Source organism: Lissotriton vulgaris, chromosome 12 (assembly GCF_964263255.1).
Source record: "Lissotriton vulgaris chromosome 12, aLisVul1.2, whole genome shotgun sequence".
Classification (NCBI taxonomy): Eukaryota; Metazoa; Chordata; class Amphibia; order Caudata; family Salamandridae; genus Lissotriton; species Lissotriton vulgaris.
Genome location: NC_141700.1, coordinates 781,797,876 through 781,819,410, shown reverse-complemented (window position 1 = coordinate 781,819,410; position 21,535 = coordinate 781,797,876). Strand labels below are relative to the sequence as shown.

Here is a 21,535-nt window from a genome sequence, read left to right as displayed (position 1 = left end):
TTCCCATAATGGTTCATGTCAAGCTTGGTATGCGCTTTTGTTTACCTCTGGAAAGCCTTCAGTAGGTGGGATTAACTTTCGGCTGAATAAAGTATGCTATCAATATAAAGATCGTTCGTTATCCTCAAGCTAAAGGGACTAAATGGGAATAGGAAGAGTATCAACCTGACAATATTTTGACCCCATATGTCTTCACGAATATGAGAACTATTAAGAACAATGGACCTTTTTTAATTTCTGTGACCAGAGCTAAAGCAGATTTGTGTATAGGCAGTATTGGAAGAATTCCAGTGGGACGAAGTGAATGTTCAGTTCTGATAGAGGTTGAAGACAGTCCAACCCCACCCTGAAACTGCTTGTTCCAGCACACTAATTTTAAAACAGTGCACTAAGAACCAGCAGCTTAAGGGAAGGGGGAAAGAGGATAAAATAAAAAAAGAGAAACAACACCGTTCTTGCGTTTCCACTGTAGAAGAGCTGCTAAAATCTGAGGCCCTCTCTGACTTCTGTAGAAACTGGTGCCTAATAAAACATAAGCAAAGAACAGATAAGTGCAACCTATCCCTAAATGTGTTACTGACTAAACCTTACTCTTATTAGAATTTCTCTTCTAAAAGTACCTCTTGGATTCTGGTCTCAATCTTCCAGGTTTGGAATGTGTTACTGTTCTGGGATGTGCTTTCTATTACTGTAAAACGTCTGTAAAATCAAACGAATATCATTATCAGAATTACCAATGTCTAACATTCACCTTAATAAAACTAAAGCTTAAATTCTTAATAGCAAACTCACTTTTCACACATTTCCAGACTTTTTATAAAACAAATACTGTACTTTTACATCAAAATACAGCAAGTAATTTGTGCAAGTCCTTGATTTACTGTTTGCCTTGCTGTCAATGGTTTCTTCTGTTCGATTCTTGAAAATGTTCCATGTAAAACAATGTTTATTTCACAAAGTTCCACAAAGTATTCTTGTAACAAAGGGTTTGAACCACAATGTTCGTGGGAGATATCTTGTTCCAAATTGTCTTTACATGAATCCAGAAATCGCCGATAAAGTTCTTTCAGGTAATAAAAGGTTTTGCACTTACTTGTTGCTGAAAAGCGATACTGATCAGTCTAACCTTGACCTCTTTCTCTTTTGCAGGTCGATTGCAGGTGACAGAAGAGGGGCTGAGGCAAGAAGTAGCCGGAAACCAGAAGAAGGAAGAGACAGAAGCCGCGCCAGTTGAAGTCGATGAAGGTCTGGAGAGAGCAGGAGTGCCAGCTCCGAAGGATCTGTTCTCAGGTAAGTGGGAGGTAGACGAACACAAGCACTGGGTGAGGCTCAGGGGCTGCCTTTTATAGACAGGGCTGGGTGTGGTTCGAAGAGCAGGGTGTGGTTCTCACAAGCAGGTGTGCAGAGCTTCAGTTATTATGCTAAGGAGTTGAAGTAACACATGGCCTAGGGAGGAGTGTTCTAAATAAGCCTTGGTAAAAGCAAGGCCCAATGTTTTCTAAATAAGCCTTGGTAAAAGCAAGGTCCAATGTGCAAACAAGACAGCAATGTCCAAACTTGTGAATACATTGAGCAACATACACAGAAGTCTTAGGGAGGGGCTGAGATAACAAGAAAGGCTTTCAGTAGTATGTTTAAAGAGAGCTATTACAGAGACCACTAGTGCAATGAGAGGGGACATGCTCTTTGCTGTGCACAAACCCTAACAGACATTGACTATTGATGGAGCTAATAATAGTAGTTTTACATCTTTGCACAATATTTATTTTGTTTGTGGTAATAAAGCATACTACCAATTACCTGCTGGGTGGTCTGGGGTATATTACATATCATTTTGTTACCACCTGTGTTCTTAGCCCCTCCATCGTATCATCGGGATTTTAAACTGTATATCGATATCTCCAAGAATAGATACAAAAGAACAATAAGTACTGATGAGGTTGATGAGGTTGATCAGACTGATACCACTTTGCAACAATATGTTGATTTTAAAATTGCACTTGGGAACATTACAGAAAAACTACAAATTGCAAGGATAGTAGCACTCCAGAACAGAATGGTGCTTGATGTGATTTTGGCTAATCGAGGGGGTGCATGTCGCATCATCGGTAGCAGCTGCTGCATATTTATACCAGATCACTCACCTTCAGTATACAACGCAATATCAAAACTGCATAAGTTTGCTGCAGAGATTCACCTAGAGACAGGTACATGGACTTTTTCGACCTGGTTCTGGACACTATTTGCTACTTAGGGCTGGAAACTACTGTCTATTTAATGTATACTTTTGGCGATATTATTTACATGCTGTGCTTGTATACAATGTGGTCCTATGCTTTGCTCCATGTGCATCACTGCTTGTACACCTCCCAAAAGAAATATTGCAGAAATGAAAGCACAACAAATGTTAAATAAAGAGCTCACTGGGATGATGAGCATCAATGTACAGGATTCATATCTAGATTACCCCAGCTAAACGAATGTCTTCAGCTAATGCTAAAAGGGTCGTCGGTTGTAATTTGGCAGCGATTGGGTTTGCATTAGCAGAAGCCATCCTGTATTTAGAAGCTATCTTGTCCGTTTTGTGGAATCCATTTTGTATGTCTATCCGCCATTTTGTATGCCATGTGCTACCACGTGCTCAACCATGTGCTCTGTCCTACCTTTCTGTCCCCTGCTCTTCTATTCTGCCTAGTGACAAGGTATATTTAGCCTTTCCTGTCCCGCACATGCCCAGTTGAGCTTGCAGCTGTCTTTGCAGCTGTTCATAGTTTGTAACTGTCAGGATGTGTTTACTAGAATTAGCCACTGTTAGCTCCACCCACTTGCTGACTGTAGGTTTTCTATATGAACATATATGTACCTAAAACCTGTATTTTGTACTTGTACCGCCTTCTTCTGAGCCCTTGTGTGGGGATAAAAGGACCATGCTCCTTCAGTTTGGTGTGCTACTTCATACATTACCGAAAGGGTGTTGTATGAATGTAGTTCCACCTCATGAGGTTTAATAAACTCTCTATTTTCTATTCCAGTTTCTGTGCCAACTTCTTCCTATTGGTCTGAGGACTCTGTGCAGAGAAGGGCGAACCCCTTGCACTGGTAGGCCTTGCTGAGGCTCACCACCACAAAAGAGAACCCCCCCAACCTTGGTGTTATGTTTTTAATTCTGAGTTTGTGCTTCTCTAATGTTGCAAAGCCACCCTGTGCCCTGGGCACTCCCCAACTTTTTGCTGACTGGTACTGGTGGTACCTGACTCTGGCTGACCCTGGCCTCTGCCTAAACAGGCCAGGGCGAGTGCTATTCTGAAAGAGACACTTAAAAATACAGTGAAAACACCTACATACACTAGGGTGCACTGTGGGGTAGGGTACCCTTATCATTGGCATGACCTCTCCTGTAATGCCCTAGTAGATAATAGGTCAGGGGGATTAGAACTACCTTTAAGTCCCTAGAATATAATAGGGCATGGCAGTTTAGAGGCCAGCAGCCCTTTCTGTGCTTGCATGTGTGCACTGCTGAAGCCGGAGGTCAATTTAAAAGTAGCTTATCATTTGGTCAGCCAGTTCAAGGGATGGTGAGTCTCTTGATCATAGAGCACTCCACACCGATATACAAAAGGCTGGATCTTGCCCAAATTCACTCTAGAAAAGTAAAGTGAGTAATGCTATAGTTGCCCACTAGAAAAAACAGGAAGGGAAAGCAGTGCAAGAAATAGTGAGTGGTGAATTAAAATAAGGTGGTGTGCCCCAATATAAAACTTTTATTCAGAATGCGGACAATGACCCCCTAATTAAAGAACAGAACAGTACAAGCTGCAATTTAAACAAATAACTGTCAAGAAAGGGCCAACATATTTCAGCCAAGTGAGCCACTAGTCCCCAGGCTTTCTTCAGGGCCTCTGCTCTTTTACAATTGCTACTGCATTAGTGAAAATAAGCACATCTAAGTTCTAGAATACTTGCTGTGATTAAGGGAAAATCAAAAAAACTCAGATCCTCCACATCAAAGGATGCAAATGGCATCAGTACTGTACTGTACTGTACAGTCTGAAGAACGAACAGGAACAAAGTGCTTGCGAGGGGAACCCAGCCATAAATGATTAAGTCTTCAAAATGACTGTCACACATTTGAAATTGTTTAGCAATTTCTCCACTGTGTTTTACAGATTAGACCAACAATTTCTGGCCCTCGTGAGGATAGGATTGCCTCCAAAGGAGTTTGCTTTGATAGATAAATTCAACTGACTTCTGCAAATTAATTTACTACAGGTAACTTAATCGTCCTGAAAAAATTAATTAAAAATCGAATGAACACATATATAAACTAGACTAAATAGACATGACAATACTCAACATAAACAATAACCAATAGACATGTGTATAGGCAAAGTGATAGTTTTTATCAAATTAAATCAAAGCGGGAAAATACAATACAGAAAAATTATAAACAACAGGAATACAGGACAAATGTATGAAAGTAAATCACAAAATCTCTGTAGAGCCTGTTAGCCGCCTATCCCAAAACAGATGTCTGAGTTCTCCCTTGGATCAAGCAGGAAGTCGACGTTTCGGTCTTTTCTGATGATGTTTGATCAAGTCTTCATGTTTTAGTAAAAAATGTTTCATTTACTTTCATTAGGGAGTTACAATATAATTACTCTTCTGTCCTGATGATGGTCTTATAGAATTATTCAGAAAAGAATGAAACGTCGACTTCCTGCTTGATCCAAAGGAGAACTCAGACATCTGTTTTTGGATAGGCGGCTAACAGGCTCTACAGAGATTTTGTGATTTACTTTCATACATTTGTCCTGTATTCCTGTTGTTTATAATTTTTCTGTATTGTATTTTCCCGCTTTGATTTAATTTGATAAAAACTATCACTTTGCCTATACACATGTCTATTGGTTATTGTTTATGTTGAGTATTGTCATGTCTATTTAGTCTAGTTTATATATGTGTTCATTCGATTTTTTAATTAATTTTTTCAGGACGATTAAGTTACCTGTAGTAAATTAATTTGCAGAAGTCAGTTGAATTTATCTATCAAAGCAAACTCCTTTGGAGGCAATCTTATCCATCTCATTACGTTTTACCCAAGCCCCAAAGGTTTATTGGGTTGCTCACTCCATTGACTAAATCCTCGTGAGGATAGACTGCTTAATGAAGGAACACCGAGACCCTTCCAATCGCAAGCCCTTAACTAATTAATGAAACCAATATGACAGCAGGACAGAAACACATTATGGGGCAGATTTACAAGTCCCTAGCGCCACTTTTGCTTCACTTTTAACATGGGATAAGTGACACAAAAGTGGCGCAGGGGGCTTGTAAATCTGCCCCTAGGTTTTTAATGAAGTCGCCTCGCGCCCAACATAAGCTTTGAGAGCGAGTACATTAAGGAATGGTCTGTTTTGAAGGCTTTAACGCCCAGTTATATCCCAGCGCGAAAGTAGTTTGCATATTACCAGAGATCGCGCTGTTAGGCCTTAGTCTGGTGAACTGCACTTTTCAGTAAAAATATATCCCAAGAGTAATAATTTTCAGAAAATGGCTTCCTATTTGGGGCATTGGGCAGCTATAATGATTCAGCTGTAGGCTAGTCTAAACAGCGTGTTCCTTAGTATCACATTTTCCTCTATTGAACTCGCATTTCGAAGAAAAATGTATAATAAGAGTGTGGACATTTTTCACAATAGGAAACACCACTTTGGATTACAGCCAGAAAAATGTCTGTCCAGTGTCTACAATGCCACGCCACTTCACGAAGTGCAGATGTAAAGTGCACATCACCGTGCTATATATATTTTTTTACATTGCCTACAGTAACTTAGCTTCACAGTTTGAACATTCCCATGCCAGCTTCAGACTGGTTCCTAAAAATTCAGATTAACTTCCACACCACTATGCTAGTTTACACATTGCTCCTACAAATGTTCCATTGAAGTTTCCACTTTGCCATGGAGCTGAGAAGACTCAAGAATTGCCCTTTTCTGTAGGATGCAGATCGTGACGCTGTCCCTGGGTGAGAAACAGGTGACATGGCACTGCCGAGCCCAGCATGCCACTTCAAAGGCAGAAGAGAGGCGGGCCCTGTGCTATGAGGGAACCCTCACAAACTTAAGAGCCCTCACTCCAGGTCTCAGACTGTCCTTTGATTGGTCGATAGTGTGTGGGAGGTGAGTTCAGCACTCTCACAACTCCAGCGTGTCAATGGCCCCCGCCTGATTCCCTGACCAGGCGCGAGCACATTGTGCACGTGCACTGGCAGCAGATGTGACGTGTCGCACATGCGCAGCTTCAATCTTTCTCCAATCCTGTTCCGAGGTAGTGACTCATTATGTCACCTTTTACTGCTGTATATTAACATTGTGCTGCATTTTTGCTCTGTAGTTTGATGGAAATGCAAAGAATCTACAATCTGGAGAAGCCTGGTGATTTTACTACAGGAGTTGATGTTCAGTCTGTAGCAGCTATGATACATCCTGGCGGATGACGTAATGATATTCCACAGCATTTAAAAATACAGTTCTCTGTGTTTAATTGCACACTACCGTCCAACGCATCCATTGACAAAATATTTTGTATGGATGATTAATTGATTTTTGTTACTTCGGTAATTACTAGTCTGTGTATTTATTAAACTGTATTCAGCTTGTTTAAGAGTGATTAAGCACTTAGCACCCCGAATCTCAAACGGGCATTCACTTGCTCGCGTATTCGCTGCTTTCTCAAACTTAATTTGAGCTCCTAGAGATTACCTTATTCCTTAAGGGGCTGCTTGTAGCAGTGATTTATCATGTAGATGATGTACTATCAGGAGGTACAGAACCTAAAGATTGCCAATCAAACATGTGTAGCTCTTGAACCAATACTAACCAGCAACAAACACGAGCGCCTCCGGGGGGCGGGCGGGGGTGCGATTCACTCGCGGGAGCGATTGTTGTTGCCAGATGGTGGCGCGCTCCCACGATGAATCTCCTGACGTGCATGCGTTGCCATTGAAGGCAATGGAATGCATGCACGTGCTTGGCTGAAAAGCCAAAGCGCTCGGAAGAGGTCGTTTTCCTTTGCAACGCATGCGCTGCTAAGGCTCGACCTAAAAAGGGACATGTAACATATATCACTGCACTACGTGGCAGGCACAATGCGGTGCCTGCCACACGGTGCAGTGATATGTAGGGGGGCATCTATGATGCCCCCCAGGTCTCATGTCTGGGGGTCAGATGGAAAGGGGCCTGCTACGGGCCTCAATTGTCCCTTTCCGCTAGCTATTCCATGGCGGGTGAACCGCCATGGCTAGGCTGGCGGGTAAAGGACATTGTAATCCCTAGTGCGGTGCCTGGTAGGCACCACCAGCATTGTAGGAGCCAAGAGCCCCTCCACCGCACTGGCGGACTCAAGTAGCCCATCGGGTGTGTGGCGGTTGGTCTTCCCCACTGCCAGCGAACCACCCGCCATTGTAATATGGCGGGCGACGATGCAGTCACCGATGTGGTGATGTGGCGATGTGGCGGTCTCACCGCTATTATAATCGCCCCCTAAGTTTGCTGTGCATGCAAATCCTGCATTGCCAACCCCTGGTAAGTTGCACTACTACTGCTGAAAAAGGCCAATGGTGGTACCAATGGGTGAGGTGTACTAGCCTCAAGGGTCTTGATCTAGGGTGTGCTTCTTCGTATGCCTACTCACAAGACTGGAGGTGAACTGCATGGATTGTGGTGGACAGGCCTTCAAGGTTAACTCACAGTTGCCACCGTTAGGGTCCACCAGAGGGTGATAAGACACCAGGGCTTCTAAGGTGTAGCATCGGAATGAGCTCTGTCAGGCTTGTGGTCTGGTGGACTGGTCTTGAAGGCTGAACATGGTTCTCCAGTTCCAAATTCAGCATCTCTAGTCAGAGTGCCACATCCTCTCCCACACAGAACACCATACGGCCCCACTGAGAGAAACTTGCACTGCCTTCAGCTACAACTCAATTGTGCTTCGACTAATTCCAAATTATGCACTAGACAACAGTAAAATGCTGCTTTAAATTTTTTTATAACACTCTGGAAAAAGCAAACACTCATAGGGAATGCAAAGATAAGCAAAGCATGTTAACTGTAATCAGTAACAACATTGTTACCTTAATTCATGGGTACTCACAAACTTTCTCTCGGGGGCCAAATTTACAGTGCGGGTTGTGCCCGAGGGCCGCACCGGTGGGAGCGGGATCAGTGGGGGAGGGGCGGGGCTAGAGCAACAAAACAAACTGGTACCATGAGGTTGATCACTGGTCCCTGCAGCGGACGCCTTCGTCCACTGAGCCACCAGACCCGGCATACACAAATCTCTCTCTCATTCTTTTTCAGTCTCTCTCTCTGTCTCCCTCCCTCTCTCCCTCCCTCTCTCTACCTCTCTCTCCCTCTGTCTCTCTGTCTCCCTCTGTCTCACTCACTCTGACTGTCTCACTCCCTCTCTCCCTCTGTCTCACTCACTCTGACTGTCTCACTCCCTCTCTCCCTCTGTCTCACTCACTCTGACTGTCTCACTCTCTCTCTGTCTCCCTCTCTCTCTGTTTCCCTCTCCCTGTTACCCTCTCCCTTTCTTTGTTTCCCTCTCCCTCAGTCTGTTTCCCTCTCCCTCACTCTATTTTCCTTTCCTTTCTCTCCTTCTCTCTTTCTATTTACTTCCCTCTCCCTCCTTCCCTCTGTCTCCCTCTCTCTCCTTCTCCCTCTCTCACTCTGAGGTCTCCCTCACTCTGAGGTCTCCCTCCCTCGCTATGTCTCCCTTCCTCCCTCGCTCTCCCTCCCTCCCTCCCTCGCTCTGTCTCCCTCCCTCGCACTGTCTCCTTCGCTTTCCCTCTGTCTCCCTCCCTCTCTCTCCCTCTGTCTCTCTCCCTCACTCTCCCTCGGTCTCTCTCCCTCACTCTCCCTTGCTCTGCCTCTGTCTGCCTCCCTCGCTCTCCCTCGCTCTCCTTTGCTCTGCCTCTGTCTGCCTCCCTCGCTCTCCCTTACTCTCCCTTGCTTTCCCTTGCTCTCCCATGCTCTCCCTCTCCCTCGCTTTCTCTCTGTCTCCCTCCCTCGCTCTCCCTGTCTCCCTTCCTCGCTCTCCCTCTGTCTGCCTCTGTGTCTCTCCCCCTCTACCTCCTCCCTCTCCCTCGTCACCCTCTTCATCTCACCCTGCCTGTGTGTGCCCTGGCTGAGAAAGCTTCCGGGCACACACACACACACAGCTGCACCCGAGCACTTCACAGGTCTTTAAAAGATCATTCACATGTTAATGAGGCTTTGTTCACCTCTTAGGCCCCTGCAGCTCCACTCTGACGGGAATCGCCCGTCTCCACAGAGCAGCAGAGTCTCTTGAGTTGCGCTGCCGCAGGGGTGTTTGCTGACACACTTTAAAAAAATATATATATTAAAACACAGGTACCATGTTTGGACGGTCCGCGGGCCGCCAGGGAAGGCTCGCCGGGCCGCTGTTGGCCCGCGGGCCGTACTATGAGTACCCGTGCCTTAACTGTTTAAAACTCAGAATTCAGAAATCAGTAAGCAATTTTGCCTGAAAAGTTCAGGACATGGCTACAGGACCAGGAAGGGACCCGTTTCAATGTCCATTGCTTATATCCTTACAAAATGTGAGCAGTTTGGTTTTAAAAAGACCACATCCCGAACACAGAGCTGCATTTTATAGGCTAAAATAATTAAAACAGTTGAATACAACTATATTAAACGTTTCCAGTCCACCCATCAACCAGGTATTGCAGTTCCTTTAGGAATGGTGCACTTCCTAGGGTGAAAACAATGTTGTTCAAAGAAAGAAGATAAAAAGAAAGTAGCGCTTTCACTGGCAAACTCTGTAAAGTGACGCTAATGTGTATGGGTGTGAATAACACCAATCTGGCCTGTCTGCTGACCACTCTGTATTGCTTTCTTTAGGTATTTCATTATTTTTTCTCTCAGTCCTGAGGTTTTTCTTTTGAATAGAAAACGGGCAGAAAATGAGGACATTTCCAGCCAAAGTGTTCCACCTTTTTTGGATCCGTTTCACAGTGGAACAAATAAAGAAAAGGAGAGGCAAGAGAGAGTACAAGAGCTGTCTCTTGAAATCAGGAAATAAGGAGCGAGACAGAAAGAAATGGAGGGATAGAGAGGGGAGGAGGGCAGCTGCCAGAGGCAGACCAGGAGAAGTGGACCCTGTCCTTGCCTTCTCTGGGCATGAAGGAAACAGGAGACAGAGTTTTATTCCTTCTCTGCCCTTCCCTGAACGCAGAGCCTTCCTGCAGCATAACAAAGGGCAGAGGGCCTCTTTGACTCCGGGCAGGTCAAGTGCTAATGGCCCTGCGAATAACAGAAGGGAGAGGGGAAATTATTTTGTCCCCTCGTCCCCCCACCCTTGTCCCCCCCACTCCAAAATCTGGGGGGGATATATCCCCTGCGACCCCCACACTTCCTACGCCCATATTTTTATAAATACAATAAAATAAATAAATAAATAAATAATGTATTGAGCTGTGTCAAGAAAGCTGTTTTCTGAGCCTCACCTTTATGTTCTGTGTCGATATGTATGTATTGACGCACTTTAGTCACAGACACTCCTTTCTCTCGTTTGCTGCATCCATGGAAACGTTTTTATTATGTATTTTTTCTTCAATAAAACCGTGTGCCGTTCTTAAATCTCTAAAGAAATGTAGTCTTTGATATCTGGCATTGCGCATGCGCCTGGAATCAACGGTGGAAAATTGAACAGGAAAATGGCCACCAACGTCCATAATAAGTTTTAATTCAGCACGCATTTCCGTAACCAGCCACTAGATGGCAGGGGAACATAGCATCAGAACCTACAATAGTCTCGGCTGAAATACTATTGTAGCTAAGTAATTGATTCCTTGTTTAGTTGATGTACATTGTGCAGAGATTTAAATATGAGCAAATAGGAAAGAGTAAACTAGCAGAGGTGGTAAAAGGGTCGTTAATATCTACATCATTCTGGTACTCCCTGAACCGGAACAGAAGTAACCCAAGACTGGTGTTGCCCTGATTGTTTGCCCTGAGAAGCACCCCAGGCCATATACTCTATTTCCTGTACGTACACTACATTTAGACAGTCTCTTTAGTTCAAGCTTCACCTTCACAACTGTACTGCCTCTTGTGAGTCATAGAATATTGTTGTTTAATCGCACATAATGTGGTTATATCATTTATTTGACATGGTCCCCATGTTATAGAGTTTTTTTAGCCACACCCAATAGCTTTTATGTGTGAAAAAAACGAGCATGCCCCCTAAATCCTATTGCGCTAGTGCCATATTGGCCTCAGATTGTGTATGGTTTGACATCTATAAGAGCTAACTCTCAGTATTGATGTCTTTACTGTTGGAGGTCTCCCCACAGAAAAAGGACTGGGAGGTCCTACCCAAGGCGTCCAGTGTTGATTGGTTACAGCCCTCATGCAAGCCATTTGACTCACACTTTCATTGAATCATGACTTGGCCATCATGGTGCATTCTGGTCTTCGTAGTCTCATATCTACCTCTACTCTTCAGCAGACTACACAAGTCCAAAGCTGCCATCTCTAAGTCCTAGCATTAACCCTTTGCTGTAATACCACTGCCACTGAACTCGGCTCCCTTTTCTTTCGCAGGACTTGGGATCGGCAAGAAGCTTATGAAAATGGTTGCTAAGGTAAGTTTTATGAGCTTTTTTTGAAAACTTTAGTGAACCTTATGAACAGCACAGCAAATACACAATAATACTACACTAAAATTAAAAAAAAGCAATTTCTGTACAGAATTGGCAACATGCTCACTGCCACACAGCTTTCTCAGCAGGATTTGTCTGCATTTGGCGAGAGCACCACCTTTGCCTGGCACAGCTTTCCTCCCACCATAAAACTGACGCCTTCTGTGACAAGCAAAGCTAAGGCAGCCAACGACGCGAAACAGAAGCCACCTAACATGACCCTGACCTGGAACAATGTGTATATGTTTATCCCACCTCTCTATTCCACATAAAAAGAAAGGCTCAAGCGTGCTCTTGAGAAGAGAAGTAGCAGGCTATATTTTTCTTTCCCTATTGAAAGACATGTTTGTGCCAACAGCTTCTATGGCATGGGTATTTGCAAACCTTTTTCCAGGGGCCAAAAAGTGTGGTCTGTGATGTGACCGTGGGCCACATTGATTCCAGTAGGGTGGCAGTTGGGGAGTGTTGGCGGTAAGGTGGAAGTAGGGGAAGCAAATCATATATGTCTAAAGGCTGACTTGCACAAAGTGTGACCAGAAAACCTTAGATTAAGCATGGTTTCTCCACATTACCAAATTGTATGACACTAGACAGTTTTATTTCACTTTATCTCCTTTTTCTTCATTTCGCACATATTAGAGGCCCTTGAATTACATGACATCAGGATGTGCCCTATACAAAAGCTTCTCTTGTGTTTGATTAAATAAACTATAATGTTGTTTATGTATAATAAGAACCTAGGCCACCCAAAGAGTGTATAAAACAACTACCTCTTAGTTCACTATTGGCATTGTTGTCAAGATGGGGCAAAGAATGAATGTTTCTAAATTAATGTTTGAGAACTATGACTTTAAAAAAAAATTATTCTCCGTGCACTGAAACAGTTCTTTATGCTAATTAAATACACGTTTTTAATTTTGAAGAGACTTTATCATATGCTTATACTTTTGCTGCAAGATGTCTTTCAAAATGAAGATATTCCTATAGTTAAGCAGTGCAGGACATCCTAGTTACATCCTTTCTATAACTGCAATTAACCTTTAAATAAATGCTTTCTTGTGTAACATATTATTAATGCTAGTGCTGAGTCAAGTAAACAGAAGCCCAGTGCTGCTGGTGACCAGGGGCTCGCATGTAAAGTACAGGAGGGCCACATGCGGCACTTGGCCCATAATATGAGTAGCACTGTTCTATGGTAAGAACTTTTATCTGCCTCTGCCGACAATGCCGTCACTGGAAAGCGCATTTGCATGTACCGAGTTACACACACCATTGTAGACATTTTGGCTAATGCCAGACACATTGAGCAATTTTGTTTGGTGACTTGTTTGGAAAACCCTAGGCAACGCATAGTGTGTTAAGATGAAGGTGTTGTTTTCTGATTCCCAGTTTGCACAGACATTATTAAAATCAATTCATGCGAAATACAAAATAGTCAAGTGAAATACAGAATAAGTTCTACAATGTGAGAGAATAGGTAAAAATGGGAAACATCCTTTACCACGCGGAGTTTACTCCGCAAGGCTTTAACAACGCGTCCATTACAACGCAAGTCGTAACCACGACTTGCGTTGGAGGGCACTAGAGGATTAAGAATAGTATATTTACTATTCCAACACCTTCCCTAGTGTCCACGGGGACTGGTGTTAGAATAGTAAATTATACTATTCTCAATCCGCGCCCCCAACGCAAGTCGTGGTAACGACTTGCGTTGTAAGGGACACGTTGTTAAAGCACGCGTTGTGACTGTACGCGTCGTACCGTCATACATCCGGTAAAAATTGCTGCTGCCCTTGTGGACATTAGAGTAGTGCAATGCAAGTGAATTCTTCTGGGTCCTACTGCTGGATATGCCTTTTTACACACTGGACCAAAATGCATGAAGCAAAAAACAGGAAACAACGGAAAATGTACTGCTTCAAGGAACACGTCTGAACTGAAAATAAAGGGGTTTCATGAAAAGCCACGTAATAAAGCAAACATTTCTTTAAGGACCTGTAAACATCCACCTGTGGCCGCAAAAATATAGCCCAAACTAGGAGATAGGATGTCCGAGGCTGTGATTGAGACATAGATCCAGTGTAGGATTTAAAAATCTGCTGCACTCTAGGCGCTGTCATTTTGGCCCCCCGATGATGAAACAAGGCGACAGCACAAGATTATAATTAGATATAAAAATGAGTGCACAGGCATAGACCAGTGCCACTTGCTTGCTCTGTAGTACAATGTTCATTTTACTCTTTAATTAACTGCAGCCTGAAAAGGGTGTTGTTAATGTTAGAATTGGTGTAGATTTGTGGCTCAATATGCAACTATAGTCTAGATGGCATATCATACGTTACAAACACAGCGAGTGCTTCTACAGTAAATACACTGTAAATGTCATATTCAGAGCATGGATCTTCTACCCGATATGCAGAGGTCTGCGCTGCTAATAGTTTACATGCAATGATGTAACTGGAAGGCCTCCTGGGGACCGAGACGCCACACTCATCATTTGAACTGTAGAGCCCCAGCTTCCACAAAGGCCAATCATTCAGCTAACTGGGAAAACATGGGTTTTTTCAACCATCTGCAAAAATGGGGACTACAGGTTAGGCGTATCCACATAGGAGGGTCCTAGGGGGCCAAAAACATAGTAGAACAGATGGTGGAAAATGTTCTCTCCCGTCCGCACTACAAAATAAGGCTAAAAGGCGGGATGCCCGTGACATCCTACCAATAATAGTGAGGCCAGAACAAGACCAGCTACTCATTGGTTCTGCAATATGGCGGAAAGAGAGAGGAGTAGGGCCAGTGGAGGGATTTCAGACCTTCCCTAATCTCGCAAGAACCTTCAGCCGAGGCATGATGTACGCACGAGCCATCCTTCGTCACTGCGCAGGAAAACGAGTCAATTGCCCAGAGCTGTCCGATACACTGGGACATTAATATACTGTCTGTTTATGAGGTGCAGCAGTGTATTGATTGATACCTGTTAACCCAATGCAATGATGTGGTGTGTTTCATGAAGATCTGATCCTGGCAATACATAAATAGTCAAAATACCTTCTTCAAAAACGTCCTGTTTGAGCGATTTGTTGACACTTGATACCAAGTAAGCAAACACAAGGGTGTGATGGACAGAGCGCTGAAACTTTTCAGACACTCACCTCCAGTCACGGATCTGGGTTGAATCCATCATCATTCTTTAGCTCACTTCGCCACCTCAGTTCAGACCCAGCTATATGCAAATCAGTCTTGGCCCTGTGCCTCATGGGAACAGTCCAGCCCAAACTGCCAGGTAGGCTCTTCCCTGAACTGGAAATAAGCATCCGGGGACCGGTTTCGGGAAAACACCCTTCATCAGCCAGGCTACTTAGAATCCAGTGACAAAGTGAGCAAGGGACCCACGTCTGGGCATACCCATCCCACTTAGGGCGAACAAAGCAAACAATGGAGATGATGGACGGAGCGCGGACACTTTTCAGACACTCACCCCAAGTCACAGATCTGGGTAGAATCCATCATCATTCTTTAGCTCACTTCGCCACCCCAGTTCAGAGCCAACCATATGCAAATACTTGATACCAAGTGCCTAGTATCCAGTAGCAACAATTATATCATCAAGAAAAAACATGACAGCAGTGACAGGAGAAACATTACAACACAATAATGGAAATGAACGAGTTATAAAATCCTACCACACCTTGATAATTAAGCAAATCTCGGCTCAATAGAGCTCATCAAAGCACAACAGAGTGCACCACAGCACAGCAAAGTGTATAACTTAAACAGGTCAATCGCCCTTAAAAGGAAGCCCTAAACAAAACCAATTTCTTACCAAAAAACGTTCAAATGACGGTCTACATCCAAAATTGTGAGAAAAGGCTAAAAAATACAAACAATAGAGCAGGAGGCATCACTAAAACTAGTGCAACATTAAGAGAACGTGGGAGGAAGGAATACTATAATAAAATATAAGCAGTTATGGCACCAAAGCCGAACACAGGCGAACAGTAACAGAACAGGAAACACAGTAAAAAATAGTCCCCCAAAGAACCAATAAAGAACCTTAGCATAATGATACAGTACTTAGTCCTTGCCTTGTGGAATGAACAGAAGATAAAACGGATGGACCAAGAGACAGGACTGACCCCTAGCAAGCAACAATTTTTAAAGGATACAGACATAGACAAATGAATGGCAGTGACAAGCAATGGGCGGAGTTTAACTCCACAAACCATATACAACAGGTCAATAAGCAACAGTGCAAGTACTGTCTAGGCTCGACCTAAAACTAGAGCAGAAGAAAGAAAAACAATGTTTCATTTTTGTTGTTATAAATAGATGCTCTGTGAGCTAACCTGCCTTTCACCCCAGCTGCTGGTTCTAGTAGCAGGCATTAAGACATCAGAACTTGACTGCAGTAACTCATTACAGTCGAGATATGATGTCTTTTCTTTATAAATGGCAATTGAGTGTGACTAGGCACCAATTATAAAGAAATTAGAGGTATGCATACAGATTGCAGATTCCAATGTATTTGATCAATATAATACATTGTTTGCTTGTGGTAATTCACAGTAACTTACTTTGCATCATTAATTTACATACAAAATATATATTTTTGCAAAAAAATACAAATATAATTTAAAAACAAAGAAGCGAACTTAAAATAAATGTGTTACATTTAATCACATTAATTTCCAGAGAGAGCTATGTAAATTAACTTGTTGCTTTCTTTTTCAGATTGCCGTTGAGTCTAAGTGCTCTGCCATCCAACTGGCTGTCCTGAACTGGAATGACACAGCCATTGACTTCTACCGCCGCCATGGAGCCGAAGATATGTCCAGTGACAATGGCTACCTGGTTTTTCGCTTCGAAGAAGAGGCCACAAGAAAACTGGCCCTGGACTTAGAAAAATAAATGATGATGCTTCCTTGTCTGCCTGTTGGTGGCTACAGGAGTGTAAGAAGAAAGGATTTTCCATGTAGCAGCAGTTTGTGCATCTTATCATCCTCAGGAAGTGGACCGTGTTCGTGATTTTGCACTTGGTACAACATGTTTTGTGTTGTCGGTTAAATTCCACCCTATGTCAGTAGCAGCCGCATAAAACAAAGCCACCATCATAGTCAATGACCGGTAGCAATGTCAGTGGACAACCGCAGGATCCGGTGCACGAAGATTCTGCTCAACTTTGTCTTCCCCTCCACAATAGGTTTTTACATGATAGGCAATACTAAAGTAAGTGGAGAAGCAGACTCCCTGAGGAGGGCTGCACTTTACGTGTAACAAATCCCATGCAAGCGGCACTGCATTTCTCAGAAAATGGCACAACATGCACTTTCATCGCAGGATCGCACAGCAAATCTTACGAACATTAAGAACATTTTCGTCCTGGAAGACCCATTTGTGAAAGTGTTAATTTGGTGCATCCCAGAGTACTGTTGTGTCATCGTTGCTCACAAGTGAGTTTTGTGAACACCATATGTGGAGCATTGCACTCTTTCAAGAAGGATGTGCCCTGGCTGTCAAGTCGTTTCAATCTTTTACCAATAAACATTACATTTCCTCGACATGAATATTTGTTACCACATTGCAGGGAATTTTGTGATCTCAACATGGAACTTCAAAGAGAAAATATGAAATGGGGATCACTGCTGGTCTTTGGTTCCCACAAATGGCAACTGAAGAATCTGGCAAATCCCAAGCTGTGCCACACTCTGCTGCTCACATCCACACATAGAGGCACAGGTACAGGTGTGCATTCATCAATGCTGTCACAGAGTTGAAGACAGTGCACATACACTATACTGAGTCCTTGGGAAATGGACTTGACTCTCCAAGCCTGGTTAAAGGAATAGACAAGGGGGTGGCTAGTGGGAAGTCTCTGATAAGTGGCCTTCAAGAGGTTCTTATCATTGCCAACTCTCTTTCAAAGCACCATTGGGAAATATTTAAGGTTTACCTTTTCCCTGTTTTTTTGTGTGAATTTCAGTGGGTATTTTTCAGTGTTTTCACAAATTCTGAAAACCAATGGTTATCGGTGTTTTTTACATTTTGGTGTCACGGAAAACCTGAGAAGGAATGTGTTTTCCCAGTGTTTACGAATTGCATTCAGAGATAACATTTATATTTTAACAGAAATATCTCTTACATAATGTGACAAGAGGTAACTATACATGGAATCAACATCACACTGCACCAGGTGGACACACAGGCAATAAACTGCGCTAGGCCCCAAGAACATTACAGTATATCTCTATGTGATCTGGCAGTTGGAGTACAATTCACACAAATAGAGCAGTACACTTTCACAGGTAGCTTGAAAGTGACCACAAGCCAACTTTCTGTTACAGGTAAAACTACAGTGTATTATTAAATGAATAATTACAATGTATGTAGGGGGCAGAAGAGGTGCCAGGGCCAATGTTTGAAGACATGCTTATCTGCATTTTGTAGCTGACACTCAGAAGGTGTCTGACCCACGAGGCAGATTTTTTATAATTTCACTCAATGCAATGCAGCACGACAAACTGCTGCGTTGAACAAAAGAGAGAGGACAGGTATGCACCGTATTTACCAATATGACACATTTCTGATCTCTCTCTGCGCTGATGCACAATGTCCTGCCTTGCACTAACGCGGGAACCCCTTGCACCGTGGTGCAGAGTGCCTGCATTGTAGGCAGGACTGTTTTTGTGCAGGACGGAGCACCTTCCTGCAGAAAAGGAGTCCTCAGAGACATTTTCCTATGTCTGTGTGTGCTGCCTCTGGTGGGAAGGCATACAACTATGACGCAGCCACAGGTCTACCAGTGTCGGTAAATCTGGGGAGGCATCAGATGCATGAGTGGATCCATGTGAACACACACGCCCCACCCATGTAATGCTCCCACCACACAGTGTAACGCAAGGCAGTGACTTACGCTGTCTAGGGTTACACCAGATTTACCAAGCCATGCAGGGCGGCAGTGCAAGGCTAGGTAAATCTCAATCTAAGGGGGTCATTAGCAGAAAAATGCAGGGGTCATTAGGATGGCGGGTGGACTATGTCCACCCGCCATCTTATCGTGAAATGAGGCCGCCCGCCACAAGGGCGGGGGTCCAGTGGGGGCCTTTGGATGCGTGGCCACAGGGGTGGGCACATCCTGCATTCCTGACATTGCGGCAGGCACCGCCCGCCACAATGCCAGGAAGGCATTTCGTGCACTTCCATGCACAACATGGCAGGCACCACGCCGTGCCTGCCATGTTGTGCATGGAACTGCAGGGCGGTACCATAGGTACCCCCCATGTGCACCCCCAGAGTCCATGGGGGCCTGCAATGGGCCCCCGCAAGCAATTCCCGCATGTCTTTCCATGGCGGCAATGCCACCACGGAAAGACATGTTTCCGGCCCCATAGTAATATGGCTGGCGGTGCCATATTAAACTTGTTTATGTCCAGTCGACTTGTTGACCGGGCATAGTAATATGGCAGGGGGGAATGGGTGGCGGGGGGAAATTGGTGGCGGGCGGGGACGGATCTCGGGTGAATCGCCACCGCCTGCATCCGCCTGAGATCCTAATGGACCCCTAAGTTTTGCATTGCCCTGCAGAGCTTTGCGTGGCACAATGGTGATGCAACACTATGTAAATGTGGCCCAATGCTTCTTTGCTGGTTAGAATTTACCTTTCTGACGCACACCCCTGCATGCCTTGAACTGTTAATTTTGAGACATTGGTCAAAATTACCTTAGGGTTAGCGATAAAAATTGTATTGTTTTTAAATGTTTATAAAAACACAGAGATGGATTTTTTCGAGCCCCTGGCAGCAAGGACTTAGTCAATGTGCCAACCCGAATCAGAAAAACAGGTGTACTGCCACAATTGCACAACCAACAGAGCAACATTTGAGTAAGATGTGCTTCAGTAACAATCAACACCATGAGACATTACGGGAATAGTTAGTGGAACCCTCTTTCATTAAATAATTACACACTACAGAACACTCGAACCGTAGGGCTTCATTTTAAATATTTATTTAAAATCAGAATGCTGGGGGAGAATGGGGACATCCTGCCCAAACTATAATGTTTTTATTGTGTATTCACATTTGTTTTATGATGTCTTCTCTTTATATGTAGTCTATTCCGGCCTGGATATCCCCAAAAAACTCAATGAAGTTTGTTGTGAGAAAAACAAAATCGGAATCCTAGTCTAGAGGACAAAATATTAATTGTAGCAACAATAAAACGAAAACGGTAGCAGCAATGTTCTAAAAAAAAAGTGTAAATAAGGAGATGCTCTATTATGGTTGTGGTGATACATCTATAAGAAACCAACTCTAATTCTAAAAACATGACTTCAGGCCGACTATTTGAAGCTTGGTTGTTGGAGCTTTAAACTGCAAATTTTACTTTTCTCTGTAACTGCTTTTGACAGGTCAAAACCTTAATTTTAAATACTTATAAGCCACCCAGTGTAGGTCTCATTGCCAATAGTCTGGGTGCATGGTATTTAACAGTAGGGAAAAAAATGTAATGTAAATCATGCCCCTCCTTTGTCTCCCTCTGCCAGGCAAGCTTCAATCACAGCAGGTCTCATTTTGACATTACTGTGTCAAATCCTGCTTGAATGTCAAATGTTGTTTGACAGGTCTGCTAGGTTTTTGCATATAACATCTGGGGTTCACCTCAAAGGGATAAAACAGGATGCCAAAACAATTATTGTGTATCCACTATCTAGTTGCTGGAAAATCCTGCTTTGTTCTACCAGGCATCTGTCTCTCGCTTTATCGTGGGCACACTGACTGGCCCAAACTGGATTTTAGAGGCCGATTTACAAATCCATGAGGACATACCTCCAGCCCTCAGAGCCAAAGTTTAGTGCACCCAAAAACTTCTGCCATCTTGAAAATGCCCAAAGTGGGTAGAGTTGCCCCAGAAACTTTTATCCCATTGGTCAGGGGGTCTCCAGGAGTTATTCCCACCCAATGGCACATGTCAGGCATAAATGTAGTATCTCCAGGCACCCCTTTTTGAACACTCTTGGTCCACAGGAAGCTCAGAAGAGGGTTGAATTTGCTGCCTGTGACTTGAGAAGACCCTGAGGAACTGGAACTTCTCTCTCTTCTACCTAGAATAAAGACTCAGACTCCAATCACATTTTCTTATTACTTAAAATCAATGTACTGCCAGTAACAAGCTGTATTATAGAGATGAAGTCACGGTCCACTGGCCACAACTGATTCTAACCAACAGACGGAAGAGCTGACCTTGGAAAAACAAGGAGAGTATTACAGAATATTCAATGTATTTATTTCAACAAAAAAAATGTAAGAATTTACAGGGGAGATTCTCTAAACCCTCACGCGTCTCTATAAAAAGTTACTCAAAACAATTCAGGTTAATCAACTTTTGCTCATTACACCCACCTCCCTACCCTTCTTCCACTACACCTTTTTGGACTTGTTACCCTTAAAAAACATCCATCCAACCTAGTTGTACAAGCGCCAAAAAAATCATAAAAATGTTAGCACATGTGTAGATCTAGCAACTTGAATAATCTACTTGACCTAACTGTAATGTGTGTGACCCATAAGCCGGTCTCAAATTGTGTGATCCTAGGCAAATATTTTATTTTACAGAACTGCATTTTTCTCATTATCATATATGAGCACACCTTCAAACAGGCAAGTTCAGCATTTCCGCGCAACAAAAAACTCTTTTGTTTGATTTAATAGACTAAAGTTTTGCTCCATGTATAAGAAGAATCTAGCCCACAAGTAGGGTACACATAACCCCTGATTTGGCTCTTAGGTCATTAATAGCGTTTTCATCAGGGCAAGG

At 43.5% G+C, this 21,535-nt stretch overlaps 1 protein-coding gene across 1 annotated transcript in view; it reads left to right on the top strand.

The window, feature by feature from the left end:
• The window catches only part of LOC147678699 (thialysine N-epsilon-acetyltransferase-like), a 97,577-nt gene extending 80,947 nt beyond the window's left edge, over positions 1–16,630 (top strand). Inside the window, exons 5-6 of the mRNA XM_086946626.1 lie at positions 11,625–11,665; positions 16,454–16,630. Coding sequence (XP_086802752.1) covers positions 11,625–11,665; positions 16,454–16,630 — 218 coding nt within the window. The remainder of the gene's footprint in view (positions 1–11,624; positions 11,666–16,453) is intronic.
• The last annotated feature ends 4,905 nt before the right edge of the window (positions 16,631–21,535 follow it).